This window comes from Saccopteryx bilineata, chromosome 10 (assembly GCF_036850765.1).
Source record: "Saccopteryx bilineata isolate mSacBil1 chromosome 10, mSacBil1_pri_phased_curated, whole genome shotgun sequence".
Lineage (NCBI taxonomy): Eukaryota > Metazoa > Chordata > Mammalia > Chiroptera > Emballonuridae > Saccopteryx > Saccopteryx bilineata.
Genome location: NC_089499.1, coordinates 6,207,254 through 6,227,401, shown reverse-complemented (window position 1 = coordinate 6,227,401; position 20,148 = coordinate 6,207,254). Strand labels below are relative to the sequence as shown.

General features: G+C 48.8%; 1 protein-coding gene across 1 annotated transcript in view; it reads left to right on the top strand.

The window, feature by feature from the left end:
- Positions 1 to 6,875: 6,875 nt before the first annotated feature.
- The window catches only part of BSN (bassoon presynaptic cytomatrix protein), an 86,455-nt gene continuing 73,182 nt past the window's right edge, over positions 6,876 to 20,148 (top strand). The window contains exon 1 of the mRNA XM_066246078.1: positions 6,876 to 7,130. Coding sequence (XP_066102175.1) covers positions 6,919 to 7,130 — 212 coding nt within the window. The 5' untranslated portion in view covers positions 6,876 to 6,918. The remainder of the gene's footprint in view (positions 7,131 to 20,148) is intronic.

Below are 20,148 nucleotides of genomic sequence, written 5' to 3'. Positions count from 1 at the left end.
AGCTTCACCCCTGGTGGGCGTGCCAGGTGGATCCCGGTTGGGCACATGCGGGAGTCTGTCTGACTGTCTCTCCCTGTTTCCAGCTTCAGAAAAAAAAAAAAAAAAAAAAAGAAAGAAAGAAAGAAAGGGGCTGGGTCCAGCTCAGGATGGCAGGGGAGGGGAGGTCCTGCTAAGAAGTGGCAGCAGCTTGTCTTTGGGTGTGCAGGAGAGGACCAGCTTTGTCTGGGATGAGCTCACCCTCAGGGAACACATGCCTGGCTGGGCTGGGCAAGGAGCTGGGTTTGGGGGAAGCTGAAGGGAATGGAGTCTGGCTCTTATTTGAGGAGCATATGTGTGTATGTGGGCAGTAAGGGCAGCTCTACCTTCTTGTGTCCAGTAAAGTGATTAGAGTGCAGATGTGAAGCTGAGGAGGCATACACTGTAACCCCAATGGCTCTGACTCAGCAACCGCTGTGTCCCCCAAGCAATGCCCTGGGTCCCAGGGAGCCCTTTTGCTTCCTCCTATCTCTGACCTCCTCAGAGGAGCCTGGGCCAGGCAGGGCTAGGAGAGGGCAATAGCCACCCTATGAGCCCCAAGAAGACCCTAGAGAAGGTCAAGGGGTAGAGACGGGCTTGGCTGGAATCAGCAAAGATGAGGAGAAGGCTCAGCTGAACACATGGCCTTCTTGCTCTCTTGGTGGCCCACGGAGCACTTCCTTTGCCCAACCTTACTATCCATTCCTCGGTATGCACTGTCAACTCGCTGTTCGAAAGACTACCTTCCTGGTAAGCTGATGCCCATGCTAGGCCTCCCAGCTGGAGGAGTTACAAATATAGAAAGAGCAGTGATAGTGATGGAGCTGTCTAACTGGCACCTGCTGCTACCCAGCCCAGAAGCTGGGGGAACCAGGCAGGGCTCTCACACAACCCTGCGGCCTGAGTGTGACATCAGCCCTCGTAGCCTGGCCTGGTGATGCTTTGACCACACCCAGCACTGCAGGGCAGCACACTCATCCTGCACTGAGCTATAGCCATCAAGCCCTCCGGTTTCAGGGCTTGGTTTGAGTGGCTGCAATGCAAAGGCCAGACTTGGAGATTGCAAGCTCAGTGAGGGGAGATTAGTCTCAACAGTCTTGATTTCTGCTGCATCTTTGGGGCCCAATATCATGCTATCCTTGTCCTAGAGCTCAAAATGACAAATTTAACTGAACTGAAGTCATTCATTCTAGCAGAGGTCTCGTTCACCGTCAGAGATCCCATGCTGTTCTGCCCATCTTTCCTAGAAGGCAGGACACCTCTGTGGCTCCTGGAAACTTGCCAAGCACTCAGTAATGATAGGGCAAACAAGCCCTATCAACAGTCTACTCTGAGTAGGACAACAATGAAGCTCTGTGGAGAGGGTGGCTGTGGCCCACGGCCTGAAATCTCCGGTGGTCAAGGGTGATTCTGAGTAATGTACTTGGGTTTGCATAGTAGAACCACAGAGAGGTTAGGAAATATGGCCCCCCTCTGAGAGACTTTCCTAAGGACGTGTGGAATTGAGCCTGATGGAAAGGCTGAACAGGCTGCCCCTTTCCCTGGATTGTTCAAGTCATGTCTGAAACTCTGTTGTCTGGACTGGTTAGGAGAGGGCATACGGTGTGACTCTCTACTGGGCCCGTTCCCCACACCCTTGCTTCCCCATCCATGGAACAGAGGTAGGTGGAGGGAACTCCATGGAACCTGGGATCCTCGTGGGAAGGATTGCAATAAGGATTGAGGTGGCATTTTCTGTAGTTATGGGGAGCAATTTGTGTGCTGGTCTCTCCTGCAAACTGAGCTCCTTGAAGGCAGGGCGCAGTCTTCTCTGGACCTCACGCCGAGTGGGAGCTGGCAGGCTGAAGGAGCATGAGAGATGCACGGTGAGACAGGCAAAGGCAGCCTGGAAGCCTGTCGGGGAAGGGCAGGGGGTGGGGAAAGCGGCGTGTTTTGACTTGGACGCTTACAACTTGGAGAAAGTGTGTGGCTTCATTATATTTTCTTGTCATAACATGCCTTTGGAAATACATAACTCTAATAGCAAAGGAACTTAATTAGCTTTCTTGGGAGCAATGATGGACGGTGAGGTTAGGCTGATAGTAAACATTCCTGATGATTTTTTTTTTTTTACTGGCTTTTCTTTCCCCCACATAATGCAAGTTAAGATCTTCATATTAGGCATACAAGGCATCAGACAAATTCTGTAACTTGCCGGCTTTGTTCCCTTTTCCAACTCTGCCAAGGGCCATGAGCTAGCTGGAGACCCCAGTATGTGAGCGAGGCTGTCCAGGCTGGCCAGGTGGGCTGCTGAGCAGGAAGAAGATGGGGTCTCCTGTTTTTGACCTCCCAGCAGCCTGAGGCTTTCGTGAGGAGCTGCTCATTCCCCATGTTCAGGGGCAGTGCTGACAAATCTCGGCCAGGAGGGAAGCCCTCTGTTTCTTTGGGCTTCTTTACTTCCTCTTTGCTCCTGTGTCTTCCCCCACCCCCCAGAGCAGGAGTGAGGACAGGAAGACGATTTTCTGAGTTGCTGACTTTGGGAAGGGAGACAGGTCTCTGCAGCACTAGAATAAATAGAAGAGCGCAGAGCTCATTGTCTCCCACCTCCACTTTCTCTGCCTCGTCCTCTTGCCTGCACAGTTAGCCATTCCTCTTTGTCCCCATTGGCATCATCATCTTGGCTGTGCTGAAGTAGCAGCCCAGGGTGAACGGGACAGAGTGGGGAAGCAGGACAGGCCCAAAGTCAGCACTCCGCCCCTCCTCACCCTGTGGGGGCGCGTTGCCTGACCCATGGCCCAGCTGGCATCCAGAGCAGCTCTGGGGGCCCTGCATCTCTACATCCTCCTGGGATCTGCCTTCCAACGACCGATCACTGCCACAAACCCCAGCAGTGACCTGGCTCTGACTACGCCTTGCTCTACCTGGATGGATCTCTTTCTGCTTCCCTTCCCCCTCTGGTCTTCTACAGGTGTTTGAGAGCACAGACTGGAGCGGTGAGTGGACATGCGTCCATCCATCAGCTCTGTCTTGGCATGTGGACTGACTTTCCTCTCACATGGCCTTTCTCCAAAATGACTGCCATGTGTCACATGTCACAATGAAGTGGGAAGAAGATACCTTCAGCAAATGAACTTTAGGAAGCTGGGAAACTTCTGCAGGGTATCCAGGGCCATCTTGTCTCTGGCTGGGCAGCAGATGGACCCAGGAAGGAATGGTACCAGAAACAGGAGACTGCTGGTTTACACAAACAGAGATGTATTCATTCACTTTTCATAAAGTTAAGCCTCATGTGTTCTAGGTGAGTGCAGACATCACATCCACTATCCCCTCCACCAGGAAAAACCTGACATAATCTCAGCACTCTCCCTATTACTTGTTTTTATGGCTAAGTTCCCCCCCCCTTTAATTTTATTTATTGATTTTAGAGAGAGAGGAAGGGAGAGAGAAAGAAACATTGATCTGTTCCTGTGTGTGCCCTGACCAGGGATTGAACCCACACTTTTGCATATCAGGACCATACTTTAACCAACTAAGCTATCCGGCCAAGGCTCCCTATAAATTTTTTCCTGCCCCTCCAATACTCATTAAGTCAACAACATAAATGAGTAATGCAGGAGCTACAGCCAAAGGTCCCTCTGGGGTGCTTTTACGTCTGGTGGTTGGTGAACTCCTTGGGCATGCTAATGCAAAGTGCTCAGAGCCATATAGAGACCAGCCCAACTGTCACCCCCTCAGGCTATGCTGAAGGCCAGCTCAGGGGATAGAATGAGTCAGACAAGGAGGCTCCCCTGACTTGGGGAGCCCCTACTCTAGGTCAGGAGGAAGCAAATAACCCCTGGAATAGTGAATAAAATCGAAAGGCTTAATCAGAGCCCAGACAACCAGAGGCCAACACTATCCCAGGGTGGATGTGGCATATTCCTGGGGTCTTTCACAGAGGAAGTGGAACTGAGGACTTGAAAAGAAGGCAGGGGCACCACTGACCCACACTTCCAGAGCCTCCTGGGCCCACTGTACTATGTCCTTTGTCACCGAGGCAGCGAAGACCCTGGAAATCTGCTAACAGCCAGGAATCCACTCTGAGGAGGGCAACTCCCCAAGCCTTTGGCTGGGTCGAGCTAATTACCCCCATTGGAACCAAGGGCATGTTAATTTAAATCTATGGAAAGCTCTAGCTCTGTGGTTTCTACAGAAACAGAAAACAAACATCCTTCTTTCCCCCCATGCTCCTATTCCTGCTTCCAAGTAGTCCAGCTCACACTGACTGCTATGAAGCCAGAAGAGCCTAGGTTGGGACAAGGTCAGGTCATTGGCTTGCCCATAATGCCTGCGTGCATATTCTTCTTAGGAGAAAAGGTGTGGCACTAAATCCTCAAATCCCAGGTCACCCACCACAGAGACTACTACTAATAAAGTTGGTCATCTGAATGCCAGGCACTTGTCCTTGTGTTTTATCTACATCAGTCACCCCACCCTTACAACCCCCCATGTTAGAGGGGCTAATGTTATTATAACTTTGTAGGCTAGGAAATGGAGGCTTGGTGAACCGAAGTAAGTTGCCAGACAGAGTACCTATTTATTACACTAACTTCAGAGTTTGAACGAGAAAAAATGTGAGAGGCTATTTTTATTTGCCATAGAACATGCATCAGGAAAGTGAAAGATGATCAAAGAGTAAGTTGCACGGAAGAAGTAAAGAATCAATTTAGAAAACTTTAAATCATTTAGTAAATAACATGTGGTAGAAGAGCCTATTAGAAGGAGTTAAAGCAGTATTTTCCACTGAAAAATACAAAATATTTTTATATATTATTGCATCTCATAATGGAAGGGTGGAAGAGTAGTCATTTTCTAAGATAAGCATTCAGCCCTGGCCAGTTGGCTCAGTGGTAGAGCCTGGCATGTGGAAGTCCTAGGTTCAATTCCCGGTCAGGGCACACAGGAGAAGCACCCATCTGCTTCTCCACCCTTCCCCTTCTCCTTTCTCTCTATTTCTCTCTTCCCCTCCCACAACCAAGGCTCCATTGGAGCAAAGTTGGCCCTGGGCGCTGAGGATGGCTCCATGGCCTCCACCTCAGGCACTAGAATGGCTCTGGTTACAATGGAACAATGCCCCAGATAGGCAGAGCATTGCCCCTAGTGGGCTTGCCCGGTGGATCCCAGTAGAGTGTATGTGGGAGTCTGCCTCTCTGCCTCCCCGCTTCTTACTTTAGAAAAATAAAAAAAATTTAAAAAAAGGAAAAAAAGATAAACATTCAATTTCCCCAAATATCCCCAATTCTTGGATCAAATTTTATGTATAGAAAGGTAATCAGAAGACCCTTATAGACTCTTCCAAAATGTAATATACTAATATCAGTGAGTGTAGTTATATTTTCAAAAAGAAAGAAGGGAAGGAAGGAAGGAAGGAAGGAAGGAAGGAAGGAAGGAAGGAAGGAAGGAAGGAAGGAAGGAAGGAAGGAAGGAAGGGAGGGAGGGAGGGAGAGAAGTAACAGGGCTGAGTTGTGGAGCCTCCTGGAGCCTAGATTTGCACACATGGTCACCAGACATTCACATAGATGATTTAAACACAGGATAAAACAGCAAGGACCATCAATAACACAGGCAGATAGGCTCTCATCATCCCAGGCAGTCAGTGAGTCCAGGCTCAGGGACGCTCCATCCTGGAGGTAGGAAGAGCAGCTAAGTGTATGGGGAAAGCCCAGTCAAGGTCTGTCCATCAGCCTGACTATTCTTGTTCACTGGGATCCCTAGATTAGTCCAGGTTGGGTCAGAAGTACAGACATCTTGTTTGATATATTGTACTTCTCTTATTAGGAGAATTAAATGGGTTTGTAAAATGGGTCCAAGTTTCCTTAAATTCTTCTACACAGCCATGATTTATGAAGCAAGAAATACTTTAGAATATAGTTGGAATCTTGGGAGAGCACAGGTTTGTGTGAGAAGACGTGAGACAGACCATACTGTGTAGTGCGCATACTCTACAATCTGTAGAAGTGAGGTAACAGAGAGTCAGTCATTTGGTGAGTTCTCAGGTTAGTGCAGAGGCAGCTTGCAGCCTCCCAGCTAGACAAGTCCCTGGAAACCTGAGGCCTCTGACAAATATCAGCTCTTCTTCCCCGTCCCCAAGGTCATGGTCCCAGGGCCTGCTGAGGCACCCTTCCAAATGGCTTCAGGCCAGCCCTGACACACCCTCCGTCTTTTCTAGGGTCACTGCCTGAGACTGTCCCGCGGGACCAGGCCGCAGCGTGAATCCCAGATGGTTCCCATTACCATCTGGATAAACTGTCCACTCCCTAGCTGGCCTTTGACACCCTCACAATGGGCCCCATCACTCAGCATGCTCCAGCTCCGTCCTTTCATGACCTTGCGCCTCTGAACACTGTTCGTTTGCCTCTCCAACTCTTAAACATCTTTGAGGCCACAGTCGGGTGGCTCCTCTCTGAGGCCTGTCCACACGAAGCCTGCCATCTGAGACAGTGAGGTTACTCAAAGGAAAGCTCTTATGCCCCCTTTCCCTGGAGCAGGAGGCACGACGCCCCCAGGGTCCTTTCTCAAGGACTGTGCCCCTCCATCCCGGTTTGGTGGGACTGTCCCGGCAGCCCCAGCCGGGCTCGCGGGCCGCGTCGTCCTCGGAGGGCGCATGCGTTGGTCCCGAAGGCTGGTTCCCAGTGACCCCGCCGCCGGCTCGTGGCTACGCGTCCTCACAGGCCGGCGGGAGCGCGCGCGTGCTGGAGGGAGCGGGAAGGAGCGTGTGCAGAGAAGGGGCGCGCAGGCCGCGCATACGCATGCGCAGCGGCAGGCGGCGGCGCGAGCCGAGCTGGGAGATGGCGGCGGCGGCGGCGCCGAGAGAGTGAGCAGCCGCCCGGGAGCCGCCGGCCCGGGCTCAGAGCGACCCCGACTCCGCCCGCCCGCCCGCTTGCCATGGGCAACGAGGCCAGCCTGGAGGGCGGCGCTGGCGACGGGCCGGTGCCGCCCGGAGGCCCCGGCCCGGGTCCGGGCCCCGGTGCAGGGAAGCCGCCTTCAGCACCGGCCGGCGGCGGACAGCTCCCCGCGGCTGGAGCTGCGCGGGCGACCGCGGGACCACCCGGCTCCGGCCCCGGCCCCGGCCCGGGCCCCGGCCCGGGCCCGGGCAGGTAAGCGCGGGTCGCGGCTCCCGGGGTGGGGGAGAGCTGCAGCTTGTGGCCAGGGCCGGGGCCCATGACCCCGCGATCTAGGCTGGACAGCGAGGTCGGACTTCCGGCCACACTTTGCCCCCAGCCCTGCTGGCGTGAGCCAGGTGGTCTCGGGAGGCGGCCCTCCCTTTCCAGCAGCACCGCCTTGGCTAGGTAGGGTGGTGAGCGCAGGATCAGTCGGGGCCTGCAGACCGTGACTTCGTCACGAACCCCAAATTTTCTTCTCCCCAACGCTGGGCTCACGAGGGTCTTATGTAACCTCAGCCTGGTCCCTTTGCACTGGGGAGCAGTGGGATGGAAAACGTCCTCCCTGTCTGCTGGTGTCTGTGTGTGTCCATTGTGTTGGGTTGAGAAAAGAGCACAATGGGAGTGGCTGTCAGGGAAGATAAGTGTCACTGCGAGGAACACAGAGATATGGAAATAGTTGGACCATGAACTTGGTCATGCGCTTTGCTTGGGCATTTAGTGGCTATAATCATCTTTGGGGAAAGGGAAAATGCCACTGGACACCAAAAGCTATTTATTTGAGCTCAACAATACTAACAAGGATCAGGTACTTTCACCAAGATTTAGTGAAACACTTTGGGCTGAAGCAAAAATGCTTTTGAATCATCTAGCATCAAATAATGTTTCTGTTGTCTTATGACTTAGATTACCACCTCAAACCAGTGGAAAAGCTGAAACCCACACAGAATGCTTTAAACAGAACATATCTGATCAAATACCACAAAACCAGCTTGTTTAAAATGTATGCCAACCAAGGTCCTATAAAAACAATCAAGTGGCAGTGAATGCAGTGGAAGGGAATGCTAACATATAGTAAAATCAGTCAGGAAAGTTACTGAGAGATAACAGGATAAAATGGAAGGCATTATCTTTACACCAAATAACCCTGGGGAGTAGCAAAATGGGGGGGGGGGGAGTGCTTCCAGCTCCATGTGACCCGTTGACAATATTGCTTTGACTTTTCTGAGTAGGAACACATAAACTGTGAGGGAACATCATTTTTGATTCTACAGCTGCCCAACTGTGCCTCTCGTATGTTTGTTTCCTCAGAAGTCATTTCTTAGACAACTAACAGTAATGAGAGGCTCTTAGTAGCCCGAAGCCTACCACAGACAGGCCAGTATCCCTTTTAGAGGGGGTTTGCCCATTTTACATTAGCTATTACAGTAATGCAGTCGGATGGCACACAATTCTCAGCACTGCAAATACTGTCCATTTTGCTGCGTGTTGAGCTGCTGTTTGAGTTTTAGCATGAGCAAGGCTCACCCAGGTTTTTCAAGCTCCCCCTCAAAGGGAGAACCTCTAAGCTGAATGGAAAAACACCTTGGTATTGGGAATTATCTATATGGGGAATTTGACATTTCTCTCCCGGTAACCAAACAGGCTGCTCTGCTTGTAGTTTACCTGGTGTTGCAAAACCAAGCATATGGAATTTTGGAAAGACTTGGGCAGCTCAGAAGAACAGGAAGGAGGCTGGTGTCTGCTGCTCCCATACCTTTTCAGTCTCATTTCCACCCTGTCTGTGCATTCTGCTATAGGGCTGACCTACACACTACTGTGGGTTAGGGGGACCATGGGCTCCTGCTGGGTTTAGTAGTCACATAATCTTGCTCCTGGCTGTGGGCAAGGTTCACACATGGGCCTGTGGTGTTAAGGTCTCTATGGCCGTCAGGCTCAGGTGTTGAGCTGCCTATTTATCACCAAAGCACGGGACTGGGGACCCTTAGGAAACAGGGATTTATTCTTCCAGCTAGTATTCAACTTCTCCCAGTATGTCAGCTGAGCAGTACATTCATGGTAGGTCTCTCTTTTAGTATCAGAATAGCTTCTGCTTCCTCTTACCAGAGCATCTCAGGTACCTGATGCCAAATTTAGCATGTTCTGTTCTGAGAAGTTGCTGAGCAGATTGGCCCATTGATGGTGAAAAAGCCCTGTGGCATGTGCTTCTGGGCATTCAGGAGAGAGCGTTGGCATAGTTTCAGGCCAGCTTGTGAATTTGGGAGCAGTTGGAAACCTCATAGAGATAGGTGGAGGATCAGGTAAGGAGGAGATTTTTTTTTTACCAACCCCAGAGGGCAATGAAACCAAGGTTCTGGGGCGGTTGATTGGGCTCTTCCTGTTGGCATGTTAACCTTTGTCACCCCAGGCTGAATTAGTCTTTTCATTCTCATACTGAGCTGACTTGGGCTTCGTGGGGGGTGTGTGTGTGTGACTGCGGCAGTTGTGACTGAAGAGCCTGACTTGAATCCTGTGAAAAGCAGCATCACCACACCCATAGTGCTGCTTCAACAACATCCACAATGCTGCCCATTTGGATGATATAGCACTTTGGGCATCAGAGGGTCCCTCGAGGCAGGGCTGTTTTGCCTCTGGAATCAGGGTCATATGTACTATGCCTTTCCCAAGGAGTGCCAGGCTGGGGGTGGCTGAACTCTGTCTCAGGCTCCACTCCCCAAGCTTAGGCACTGCTGTGGGCTGCATCTTCCTAGAGAAAGGGGCACCTTTCATTTATTCATCCATTGACTTACTTTATGGACATTTGACGTACATCAGATGCCTGACATACAGCGAAGTCTTCAAGTTGACGGTACTTTTCCTGTACACACATCCATGACATACAACCTATTCAAATGATCTAACCCTAGAAAAGACCTTTAAAAAATTGCACAAAGGACCCATGTATAATCTATGTCAGTCCTGGGGACTTGCACATGTTTGGACATTTGCAAATTGATCATTAGTCAATCAGCCAAGGTATATTTATTTATCAGTATCAAGAGCAAGCACTGTGCTGGGCTTTGAGGAGGGACTAGAAGGAAGTACAGTGCTCTCCTGTCCTCTGGCATCTCACAGTCTGGTTGATCAGACAGCTTTTGAAGAGCCGAATCATGGAAGGACCCAAGAAGCGACACTGCAGGCAGTTCAGTGTCTTAGAAGTGACAAATAGGCAGCACGTATAGAAGGGTTGTCAAGTGAGAACAGTGAAGAGGCAGAGCCAGGCTTTAAAAGCAGGAAAAACCCAGGGTATCTGGAGAAATGGCACGAGGAGTGTGGTCCACACAGGCAGGGACAGTAAGCAGAGAATGGAGCCAAGGGCAGGGGTGTGGAGGAGAGCTGGGGCAAGCCAGGCACAGCGCCTTTCCCTTATTAACCATCAAAACCTGTGGTCTACGCCAAGATTGCCTCTCACTCACTTCCAGTTCACATACCGTGGAGACATCTTGAGCCAAAAGCAGCTTAGCACAGAAAACTGGTCCTGTGCTGGAAGGTGGGCAGGGTTACTCTGAGAACCACACCTAGAGTACCTTTCTCAAAATGGGTTTTTCATAATTATATCTCAATGAAATATTTTTTAAAGATGGGTTTATCAGGCATAACATCTCTGGTCTGGACTTTTTATATCAGTTAACAGGCTCTAGAAAAATCTGGAACTAATTTATAAGGATAAAATGAAAGGATACAATTGCCAGGGTTGGAAATAATGTTCCTTTATCATTTAAAGATTGTTTGGCTCTAGTGGCCGGATTCTCTTGGAGGGCATGTAGTGGGGTTTGTACTAAAGTCTAACATCTGAATGGTGATCACATCAAAATTTCACCCAAAGGAGGAAATCATTTTTACATTTCTTTCCAGGGAGAGTGGGGCAGCTTTGAAAATATAGCTGTTACCAGCATTAAGACTGATAAGATGCTGCCAATAAAAAAAAAAGTTATGAAGACATTAGGGGGAGAAAGGCTATCTTTTAAGGTAACTTTTTTTTTTCAGGGATAGAGAGAAAGTCAGAGAGAGGGATAGACAGGGACGGACAGACAGACAGGAATGGAGAGAAATGAGAAGCATCAATCATCAGTTTTTTGTTGCGACACCTTAGTTGTTCATTGATTGCTTTTTCATGTGTGCCTTGACTGTGGGGCTATAGTAGACCGAGTAATACCTTGCTCGAACCAGTGTCCTTGGATTCAAGCTGGTGAGCTTTGCTCAAACCAGATAAGCCCGCACTCAAGCTGGCCACCTCAAGGTCTCGAACCTGGGTCCTCTGCATCCCAGTCCAATGCTCTATCCACTGTGCCACTGCCTGGTTAGGCCTAAGGTAACTTTTTATTACAGAAAATTTCAAATGTACATAAAAGTAGTGACACTAAGCCAATGGACTCCCATGTTCCCCTTGCCCAGCCACAGCTCATGGCTGATCCAGTTTTATCATCTTCCTCACTTCCCATGCATTATGGAAGTAACTTTCAGATATCTCAACATTTCATCATCAATATTTCAGTGTGTATGTCTAGAGAATAAAGGCTTTGTGTGAATATTACCACAGCACCATGATCACATCCAGACAGGATAGTGGTCCCTTCTTAATCTCAGCAAATATTTTTTTTGTGTGTGTGTGACAGAGACAGAGAGACAGAGAGAGGGACAGATAGGGACAGACAGACAGGAAGGGAGAGAAATGAGAAGCATCAATTCTTTGTTGTTGCACTTAGTTGTTCATTGACTGCTTTTTCATATGTGCCTTGATGGGGTGGGGTGGAGGTGCTCCAGCAGAGTGAGTGACCCCTTGCTCAAGCCAGTGACCTTGGGCTCAAGCTAGCGAACTTGGGCTTCAAGCCAGCGACCTTTGGGCTCAAGCCAGTGACCATGGGGTCATGTCTATGATCCCATGCTCAAGCCAGCGACCCTGCACTCAAGCTGGTGAGCCCGCGCTCAAGCCAGTGACCTTGGGGTTTTGAACCTGGGTCCTCCACATCCCAGTCCGATATTCTATCAACTGTGCCGCTGCCTGGTCAGGCATCTCAGCAAATATCAGGGCTCAGTTTTTCTGATTATCTTATGAATTTATTTTATAATTGGTTTGATCTGCAGAGGGTCTACACATTGCATTTTTTTGTTAAATCTCTTGATGTATCATTAAGTCTGTAGATCGTCTCTCCTTTCCCCCCCAGGCATTGATGATTGGAGAACTGAGTCCTTTGTCCTATGGTTTCTCATATTCTGGATTGTGCCGACTATATCCCTATGGTGTCATTTATGGTGTTCTTCTGTCCCATGTTTTTCCTATAAACTGGGAATTACATTTAGAAGCCATTCAGGTTCTAATTTCATTCTTTTGGCCAAGAAATTCTAAATTTTTTAAAAAGAGTTTGTTAAAGACTTCAGACATGAAGGGGCTAGAAGTTCATGGAAACAGAGCCAGACTTCAGACTAGTTTGGGAGCCAAAGGAATCATGCAATGTATCACTTTTCTGTTCTCTTTCTAAGTCCTTCCTCTAAGTAGGCTTGGTTCAGAGCTTCAGGAGGCAAAGCTTTCAGAGCACCTGGGTCATGACTTGTCCCCCAACTTTGTGGAGCCCTCCCTGTGTAGGCTGTTGATGATAGGATTGGGAGCTTAAATAAAACCTCTCTCTTCTCAGAGTTCCTGCCCACCTGAATGGGGCTCTTTACTCTTGTTGGTGATAGAGGTGGAAGGGACAGACCCTGGTATGTGTGGGCTCCCTGAGGAGAATCTGTTTCTGGAGCCTGTGGCCCGTGTACAGTAAGTTGGGGCTGACTGTGGAGGTAGGTTGCTCCTACCTGACTGAGGCCCGTGTGGAGGTAGATTGGCAAAACTGCCACAACAGTTATAACTACCATTGTTGGATGCGTGGTTCATCATAGGCATTCTGCTAGGGGTTTGGCACATACACTTAAGCCTCACTCCACCTGCCTGGCCATGTAGTTCTCATAGGCCCTGTCCGTCCTGGCTTTAATTGTCCTTCTTGCCTAGGGACTCTTACATGGTAAAATGGTGTCTGAGACAACTGTGTCTTCAGCAAAGGCTAAGTGTCACTTTAGGACTTGAAGCCCTCCTAGTAAACTGGGACTTGGTGGGCAACCTTAGCATGGGGACTTCTGCCCAGGCCTCTCATTTGGCTCCAGGGACATGTCATTGATGGTGTCTATGGTATTGATCACGGTATTGACAATGCCTTAGTAGGACTTGCTCAGCCTCCTTTTCTGCAGGGATCTCTCCATCTCCATTCACCAGCACGGAGGCAAAAGCTAGTTGTAGCTGGGGAATGAAACGGGACCCTGGCCTCTGGGATTCAGCCTGTGGTAAGGGGGAAGGAATTCTGGGGTTCTACCCTGTGGTTTCCTCTCTTCAGATAGGGTCTGGCATTCCCTCAGCCCATGTGTCTTATACTCTAGGTTCTGGTCAGCTGTGCCTATGGGATGGAGCTGGTGAGCATGCTTCCTGCCTCATCTGTGTTGTACCTTGGGCCTCGGGCTGGGCACAGTGCTACTCTGATACCTCTGCCCTGTTCTTTGCTTTTATGGGCATCAAGGGTTCTGAAGAGAGCCTTGCTCTGGCAGAGACCCCTTGCCTGGGGTCTCTACTTGTTTCTAACAAGGGGGTCATATGGAGGCATATAGGGGGCCTCCAGGGAGTTCTAGGTCACCATTGGGGTCAAACCCAGAACTGCTTGGAGAGGCCTGGCTGCCCCTGAAGTGGGTGTGGCCAAGGTGAAGAACTTTTCCCCGGGAGACTTGGCCCCAACTGTGAGGAGGTCAAAGAGCTTCAGCAGTTTGTCCACAATCTCATGCAAGGTTCACCCAACCTGGTCCCATCTGGGACTGCTCCCTGGACCCAAAGGAGCCAGTACCGCGGCTCAGTGAGGGAGCTGTCCCTGCCAAGGGTGCTGAAAGAACCAGTAAGTAAAGCATTGGGTGCTTTGGAGGAAAGGGGAAGTAAGGAATTTCCCCATAGTCAGACTTATACATTTCATGCATCTGAGAATGCAGGTAGAAAATTGCTCCCTGTATTTTCTATATATGGGAGCAATTGTGAGAGATTTCTACAATTAAATTCTACTCAGAAGGATTTTAAAGTAAAATTTTACCCATGTATAAAATTCAGGAAATCCCGTGCTGAGCACCTACCTAGTAGACGCCTGGCCCTGGGTGAAATGTGAGGAACAAAGGAAGGGGCACAAAATGGGCTCTACTCTCACGGGCCTCACAGTGAGGGGGGAGTAGAGACCCTTGTTCAGATCTTTCCCTCCAGGGCCTTCGAGGCAAGCTCGTCCCTGCCTCCTCTGCCTCACAGAGGTGAGATAAATGCAGGCCTGACAAAAAGAGGGGTTGTACTATTTCAGATTCTAAAATAGCTGAGCATATATTTGTATGGTATTTTACAGCTTACAAGACACATTCACAATTCTGTTGGGAGCTCTAAAGGCCTAATATGAGAGATCTAGAAGAACAGCCAGCACACTGACTTCAGCAAACCGAAATGCCATACACTGAGCACAGCTGGAGAACCGCGTCACTACCCTGCCTCCTGCTCTGAGAAGATGGAAAATTTAGCAGGAGGCTGGGAGGGCTTTGAGGACGGGAAAAGATCAGGAAGTAGGACATTTGAGCACAGGAGAGGGCAGGGTGGGGTGGAGATGAAGAACAGTGGAAGCATCCTGGGTGAGGTCAGAAACTCAGGTTTGACTCAGTCCTGACACGGCCCCAAACTGGCTGCACCATTTGTACGTGTTGGGTAGAGCCTCAGTTCTTTCTGTCTGTAAAATGAGAGATCTAACTGGCTGATCTCCAAAGTCTCTCCACCTCTGACAGCTTCCGTCAGATGAGTAGAAAGGAAGAGTGATGCTTCCCGTTGTTGCTCAGCCCCACTAAGGAGAGAAAACAAGTTCAACACACACCCTTGAAGTTAATTACAAGCAGCTTTAAATGAAGAGGATTGCTCTTTCAGCTTCTCCAGAGATCTTTCAGACTGGACGAGATGACCTCACAATCAGGCCTGCAGTCAGGAGCAGCGCTGGCCGGCACCTGGCTTCTCAGTTGCTCCTGGTAGCAGGAGCTCGTGGAAAGCTGTCGGCCTCCTTGTACGGGGCCAGCCAGCCCACAAACCCCCGCCTGGGCTGCCATGCCTTCTGCAGCCCCCTGTTCCCAGCCGTGTGCTGCTGCTCATCTCAGGAGTGTTGTCTCATTGTATCCCATAGGTGTTCTGGCAGCAGCCAGTGTGCCCATGATTTCCAAGGGAGCTGGGGTTGGCAAACACTTCGTGGTGGGGGAGGGCAAGGCATGGGAAGGGCTGGCCTGAAAATGACTTTAGTTCTGTCCCCTTTGGTTGGGCAGTTGGGCAAATTTCTTCACTTGTAGAGTGAGGAGATGGGTGTGGTGCTCACTGTAGTTTCTCCAGCTGCCCTGTGGGTTCTTTGGGCTCAGGCCAGACCTCCTTCAATGTCAAGGTCCAGCGTGGGATGCCACTTTCTTCAGGGGCAGGGGATGGTTTAAATCATTATTGATTTTTTTAGAAAGAGAGGAAGGGCCTGACCAGGCAGTGGTGCAGGGTAGAGCTTCGGACAGGGATGTGGAAGACCCAGGTTCGAGACCCCGAGGTCACCAGCCTGAGTGCGGGCTCATCTGGTTTGCGCAAGGCTCACCAGCTTGGACCCAAGGTCGCTGGCTTGAGCAAGGGGTTACTCGGTCTGCTGAAGGCCTGTGGTCAAGGCACGTATGAGAAAGCAATCAATGAACAACTAAGGTGTCGCAACGAAAACCTGATGATTGATGCTTCTCATCTCTCTCTGTTCCCGTCTATCTGTCCCTATCTATCCCTCTCTCTGACTCTCTCTCTGTCTCTGTAAAAAAAGAAAAAGAAAAAAGAAAAACAAGAAAGAGGGTAAGGGAGAGAGAGAGAAAGAGAGACAGAAACATCAACCTGTTTCTCTCTGTGCCCTGACTGGGGACCGAACCCACAACCTTTGCATATAAGGATGATGCTCTAACCAACCAAACTATCTGGCCAGGGCATGTCCTGCCCATCTTTTATTTTGGGTATCTAATCTAACCCCCAATGGATACCAGAATGTCTGCTGTCATATTCCCTGAAGACAGCACTGCCTTGGTGTGAATACTCCAGTGGTCATTGGTTTCTGGTCTCTCCTAGGCAGATGGCTCTACTATTAGAAAGTTCTTTATTTCTATTTGTCTAAAATGGGTTTCCTTATACCTGCTTATTTTGGTCCTCAGTCTGCCCTCTGGCACAGCTGACTTATCTGCTTATATGTTTAGCAGAAGCTCACTATATTCTCATCTCCTCAGTCCCCATCTTCTACTCTAGACTTGACTTCTCCAGCTGCTGTGGCTGGGATGTGACTCTGGGGTTCTTGCCAACCAGGGCTGTTCTGTGCAGCGCTGTCAGTACTCTCAGGACAGGGAGGCTTATAGAATGTACTCAGCGCTCAGCATGTCACATGAACTAGATGTGACAGTCTGAAGAACAAGGGGCCTTTGCTCATGCAACCTGAGAACACTTTCCCACAGCTTCCTGAGCACTCTCTGGCCCTATACCCTTCCCTTGCCCAGTCTCATGTGAGCTCTGTCAGATAGTTTCTTCCATCCTGGGCCTATGCAGCCTGAGTGTGAATCTGCGGGGCTTGCCTGGGTCCCTGCCATGTCTTCTCTAGCCGTGTTTAGAGATCCCTTCCAACCAAATGAGAACTTTTGGATCCCAACTCTGTTGAACTGGGGGTTATAACTAAGGCAGTGTGTTTGTTTTGGGAATCTCACTGTGAAGCCTTCTCCCCTGTTATGGCTCTGTGAGCCCACTTTCCAAATCCCTGTACCTGATCTTGAGTGGCCAGTGTTGGACTTTTGAGGCCAAGGTCTTAGTAACTCAGGTTTTGTGGGTGCCAGCTAGTGACAGTGGTAGAGCCAGGGCTGGATTGGAGAGACAACCATCCTTTGTGTCCCAGCCGTGGCAGCCCCTGTGTACTACAGAGGAGACCCTGTGCAGGCCTGCCCTTCCTTGGTGGGCCAAGTCATGCTGGCTTCTCTTTGGGATGTGACAGTCTTTGACTTTGTAAGGTCTATGTCCCCAAGAGCAGAAAATGCTCTGTGGATGAAAATTTCAAATACAAAAAAAATAGAGAAAAGATGGTATGATGAACTCGCTTCTGTGAACCCATCACTCAGTTTCAACAATGGTCTCTGTTTTGGCAATTTGTTTCATCTGTAGTCCTCCAACATTTTTTTTGGCCAGAGTATTTTCAGTCAAAATCTAAACATAGGCCTTGGCTAGGTAGCTTAGTTGGTTGGAGCATCGTCCCAATATGCCAAGGTTGTGGGTTCAATCCCCAATCAGGGCACATATAAGAATCAGCCAGTGGGCCCTGACTGGTTGGCTCAGTGGTAGAGCCAACCAGTCAGGTGTGTGGATGTCCCAGATTCGATTCCTGGTCAGGGCACACAGGAGAAGCACCCATCTCCTTCTCCCCATTTCCCCCTCTTGCTTCTCTCTGTCTCTCTCTTCCCCTCCTGCAGCCATGGCTTGATTGGAGTGAGTTGGCCTCGGGCACTGAGGATGGTTCCATGGCCTCTGCCTCAGATGCTAAGAAGAGCTTGGTTGCTGAGTAATGGAGGAACAGCCCCAAATGGGCAGAGCATTGCCCACTAGTGGGCTTGCTGGATGGATCCCAGTCAGGGCACATGTGCGGGAGTCTATCTCTCTGCCTCCTCTCTTCTCACTGAATTACAAAAAAAGAACCAACCAATGAATAAATAAATGGAACAACAAAATTGATGTCTCTCTCTTTCTCCCTCTCTTCCTCCCTCCTTTCCCCTCTCTTTATCTCTCTTTCCCCCTCCCTCATTCTCTCCCTCCTTCCTCTCTCTCTAAAAATCAATAAGTAAAATTTTTGTTTTAGAAAATAGCTGTGAAAAAGCTCCAAAAAAGAAATCTAAACATATTATTTCATCAAATGCTTTAAGATGTACCTCTAATAGTTAAAAGTTGTTTTTTATTTTAATCTAATGACATTATCACAGCTGAAAAAGTTAAATGTAATTTTATAATATAACCTAATACCCAATCAATGTTCAGTTTTTCTTGATGATCTCAAAACTTGAGCCTGGCTCAAGCTGGTGACCATGGGGTTTCGAACTTCAGCGTCCCAGATCAATGCTATATCCACAGTGCCACCACCTGATCAGGCAACAAAAAGGACTTTTTAGAGTTCGTTTGTTTATATCAGGATCCAAGCAAACTTTGCATATATATAGACTATTATATATATATGTATTTCAAAATAATATGTATTTTTACTAACTATAATACTAATGAATATGGTTTAAGATTTCCTAGTGGTTTCTTTTGAAGTCACCGGCTTGATCAAGGGCTTATCAGCTTGAGTGCGGGGTTACTGGCTTGAGCGTGGGATCATAAACATGAGCCCAAGGTTGCTGGCTTAAGCAAGGGGTCACTCGCTGTGCTATAGCCCCCAGTCAAGGCACATATGTGAAAGTATTCAATGAACAACTAAGGAGCCACAATGAAGAATTGATGCTTCTCATCTCTCTTCCTTCCTGTCTGTCTGTCCCTATCTGTCCCTTTCTCTGACTCTCGATCTGTCTCTGTCAAAAAAAAAAAAAAAAAAAAAGAAAGAAAAAAAAAACATTTTCTAGTGGTTTCTTTTGTTCTTAGTTTATATCTTTCCAGGGTTGTATAACCAAAGTTTTGTGTTTTAGAGTTATTATAAACAATTCTTGCGCTGGCCTATTGGTTGGTTAAAGCATTATCCTAATAAGCAAAGGTTGCGGGTTTGATCCCCAGTCAGGGCACATACAGGAACAGATTGATGTTTCTGTCTCTCTCTTTCCCTTCCTCTCTCTCTAAAATCAATAAATAAAAAATTTAAAAATGATTCTACTCTGCATGGATGCCACTAAGAGTATGTCCAATTAAGCCCCCTTTTTTCAGTTTGTGTTCAGTTTATAAGGACTGCTTTTTGATCACTATCTCTTGCTACCATCATACTGCACAATAAGTCAGCCAAACTCAGCGACTTCAAACAGCAGCTTTTATTCTCACTCATGTGTTTGCTTGCTGACTAAGATTCCTGATCTAGGCTAGGTTCCAGGCTGTGGTGAGTCCATATCTGCTCCACGTGTCTCTCTTGGTCATCAGGCAGCAGGGTAGCCAGATCATGTTTTCCCATGGTGATGACAGACGCACAAAAGAGCATGCCTAACCAGACACACACACACACACACACACTCTCTCTCTCTCTCTCTCTCTCTCTCTCACACATACTTGAAGCCTCTGCTTGAAATCACACATCTACTAACATTCCTTTAGTCAAAGCAATTTCTAGTTCAGCCCAAAGTTAAGGGGTGGTGTTGCATTAACTATGGCTGAATAACAAATTACCCCAAAACTTAGTGACATAAAACAAACATTATATTGCTCACAGATTCTGAAGGTCAGGAAGTCAGGCAGGTTGCAGCGGGCTGGCTCATTTCAGCTCCACAGTGTCCGGAGCTTCAGCTGGAAGACTTTAGGGCTGGGGACTGGAAACGTCTGGCATGTGTCTTCACCATGCACGTGTCGTAGAGTTGATGCTGGCTGTTCCCTGGGGGCCTCGGTGCTCCTCCATGTGGGCTAGTTTGAGCTTCTTCACAACAAAGTTGCTGAGTTCCAGGGGTGTCCTGAGGGAAAGAGAGAGAGAGGAAACCAGGTGGAAGCTGTACTGCCTTTTATGACCTAGTCCAGGGGTTGGGAACCTATGGCTCACGAGCCAGATGTGGCTCTTTTGATGGCTGCATCTGGCTCGCAGACAAATCTTTAATAAAAAAAAATAATAGCATTAAAAATATAAAACATTCTCATGTATTACAATCCATCCATTTCCTACCGCTCATGTTCATGGTTGTGGGTGGCTAGAGCCAATCACAGCTGTCCTCCAGGACAACACCAAATTTTTATGGGATAATGCATAACGTACACAGGTCATTGTATGGCTCTCATGGCATTACATTTTAAAATATGTGGCGTTCATGGTTCTCTCAGCCAAAAAGGTTCCTGACCCCTGACTTAGTCTCATAGACTTGCATTGTTACTTTTGTCACATTCTAGTGATTGAGGCAGTTACAAAGTCCTGTCTAGGTTAGAGAGGAGGGGACATGGACTCCATCTCCTGATTGA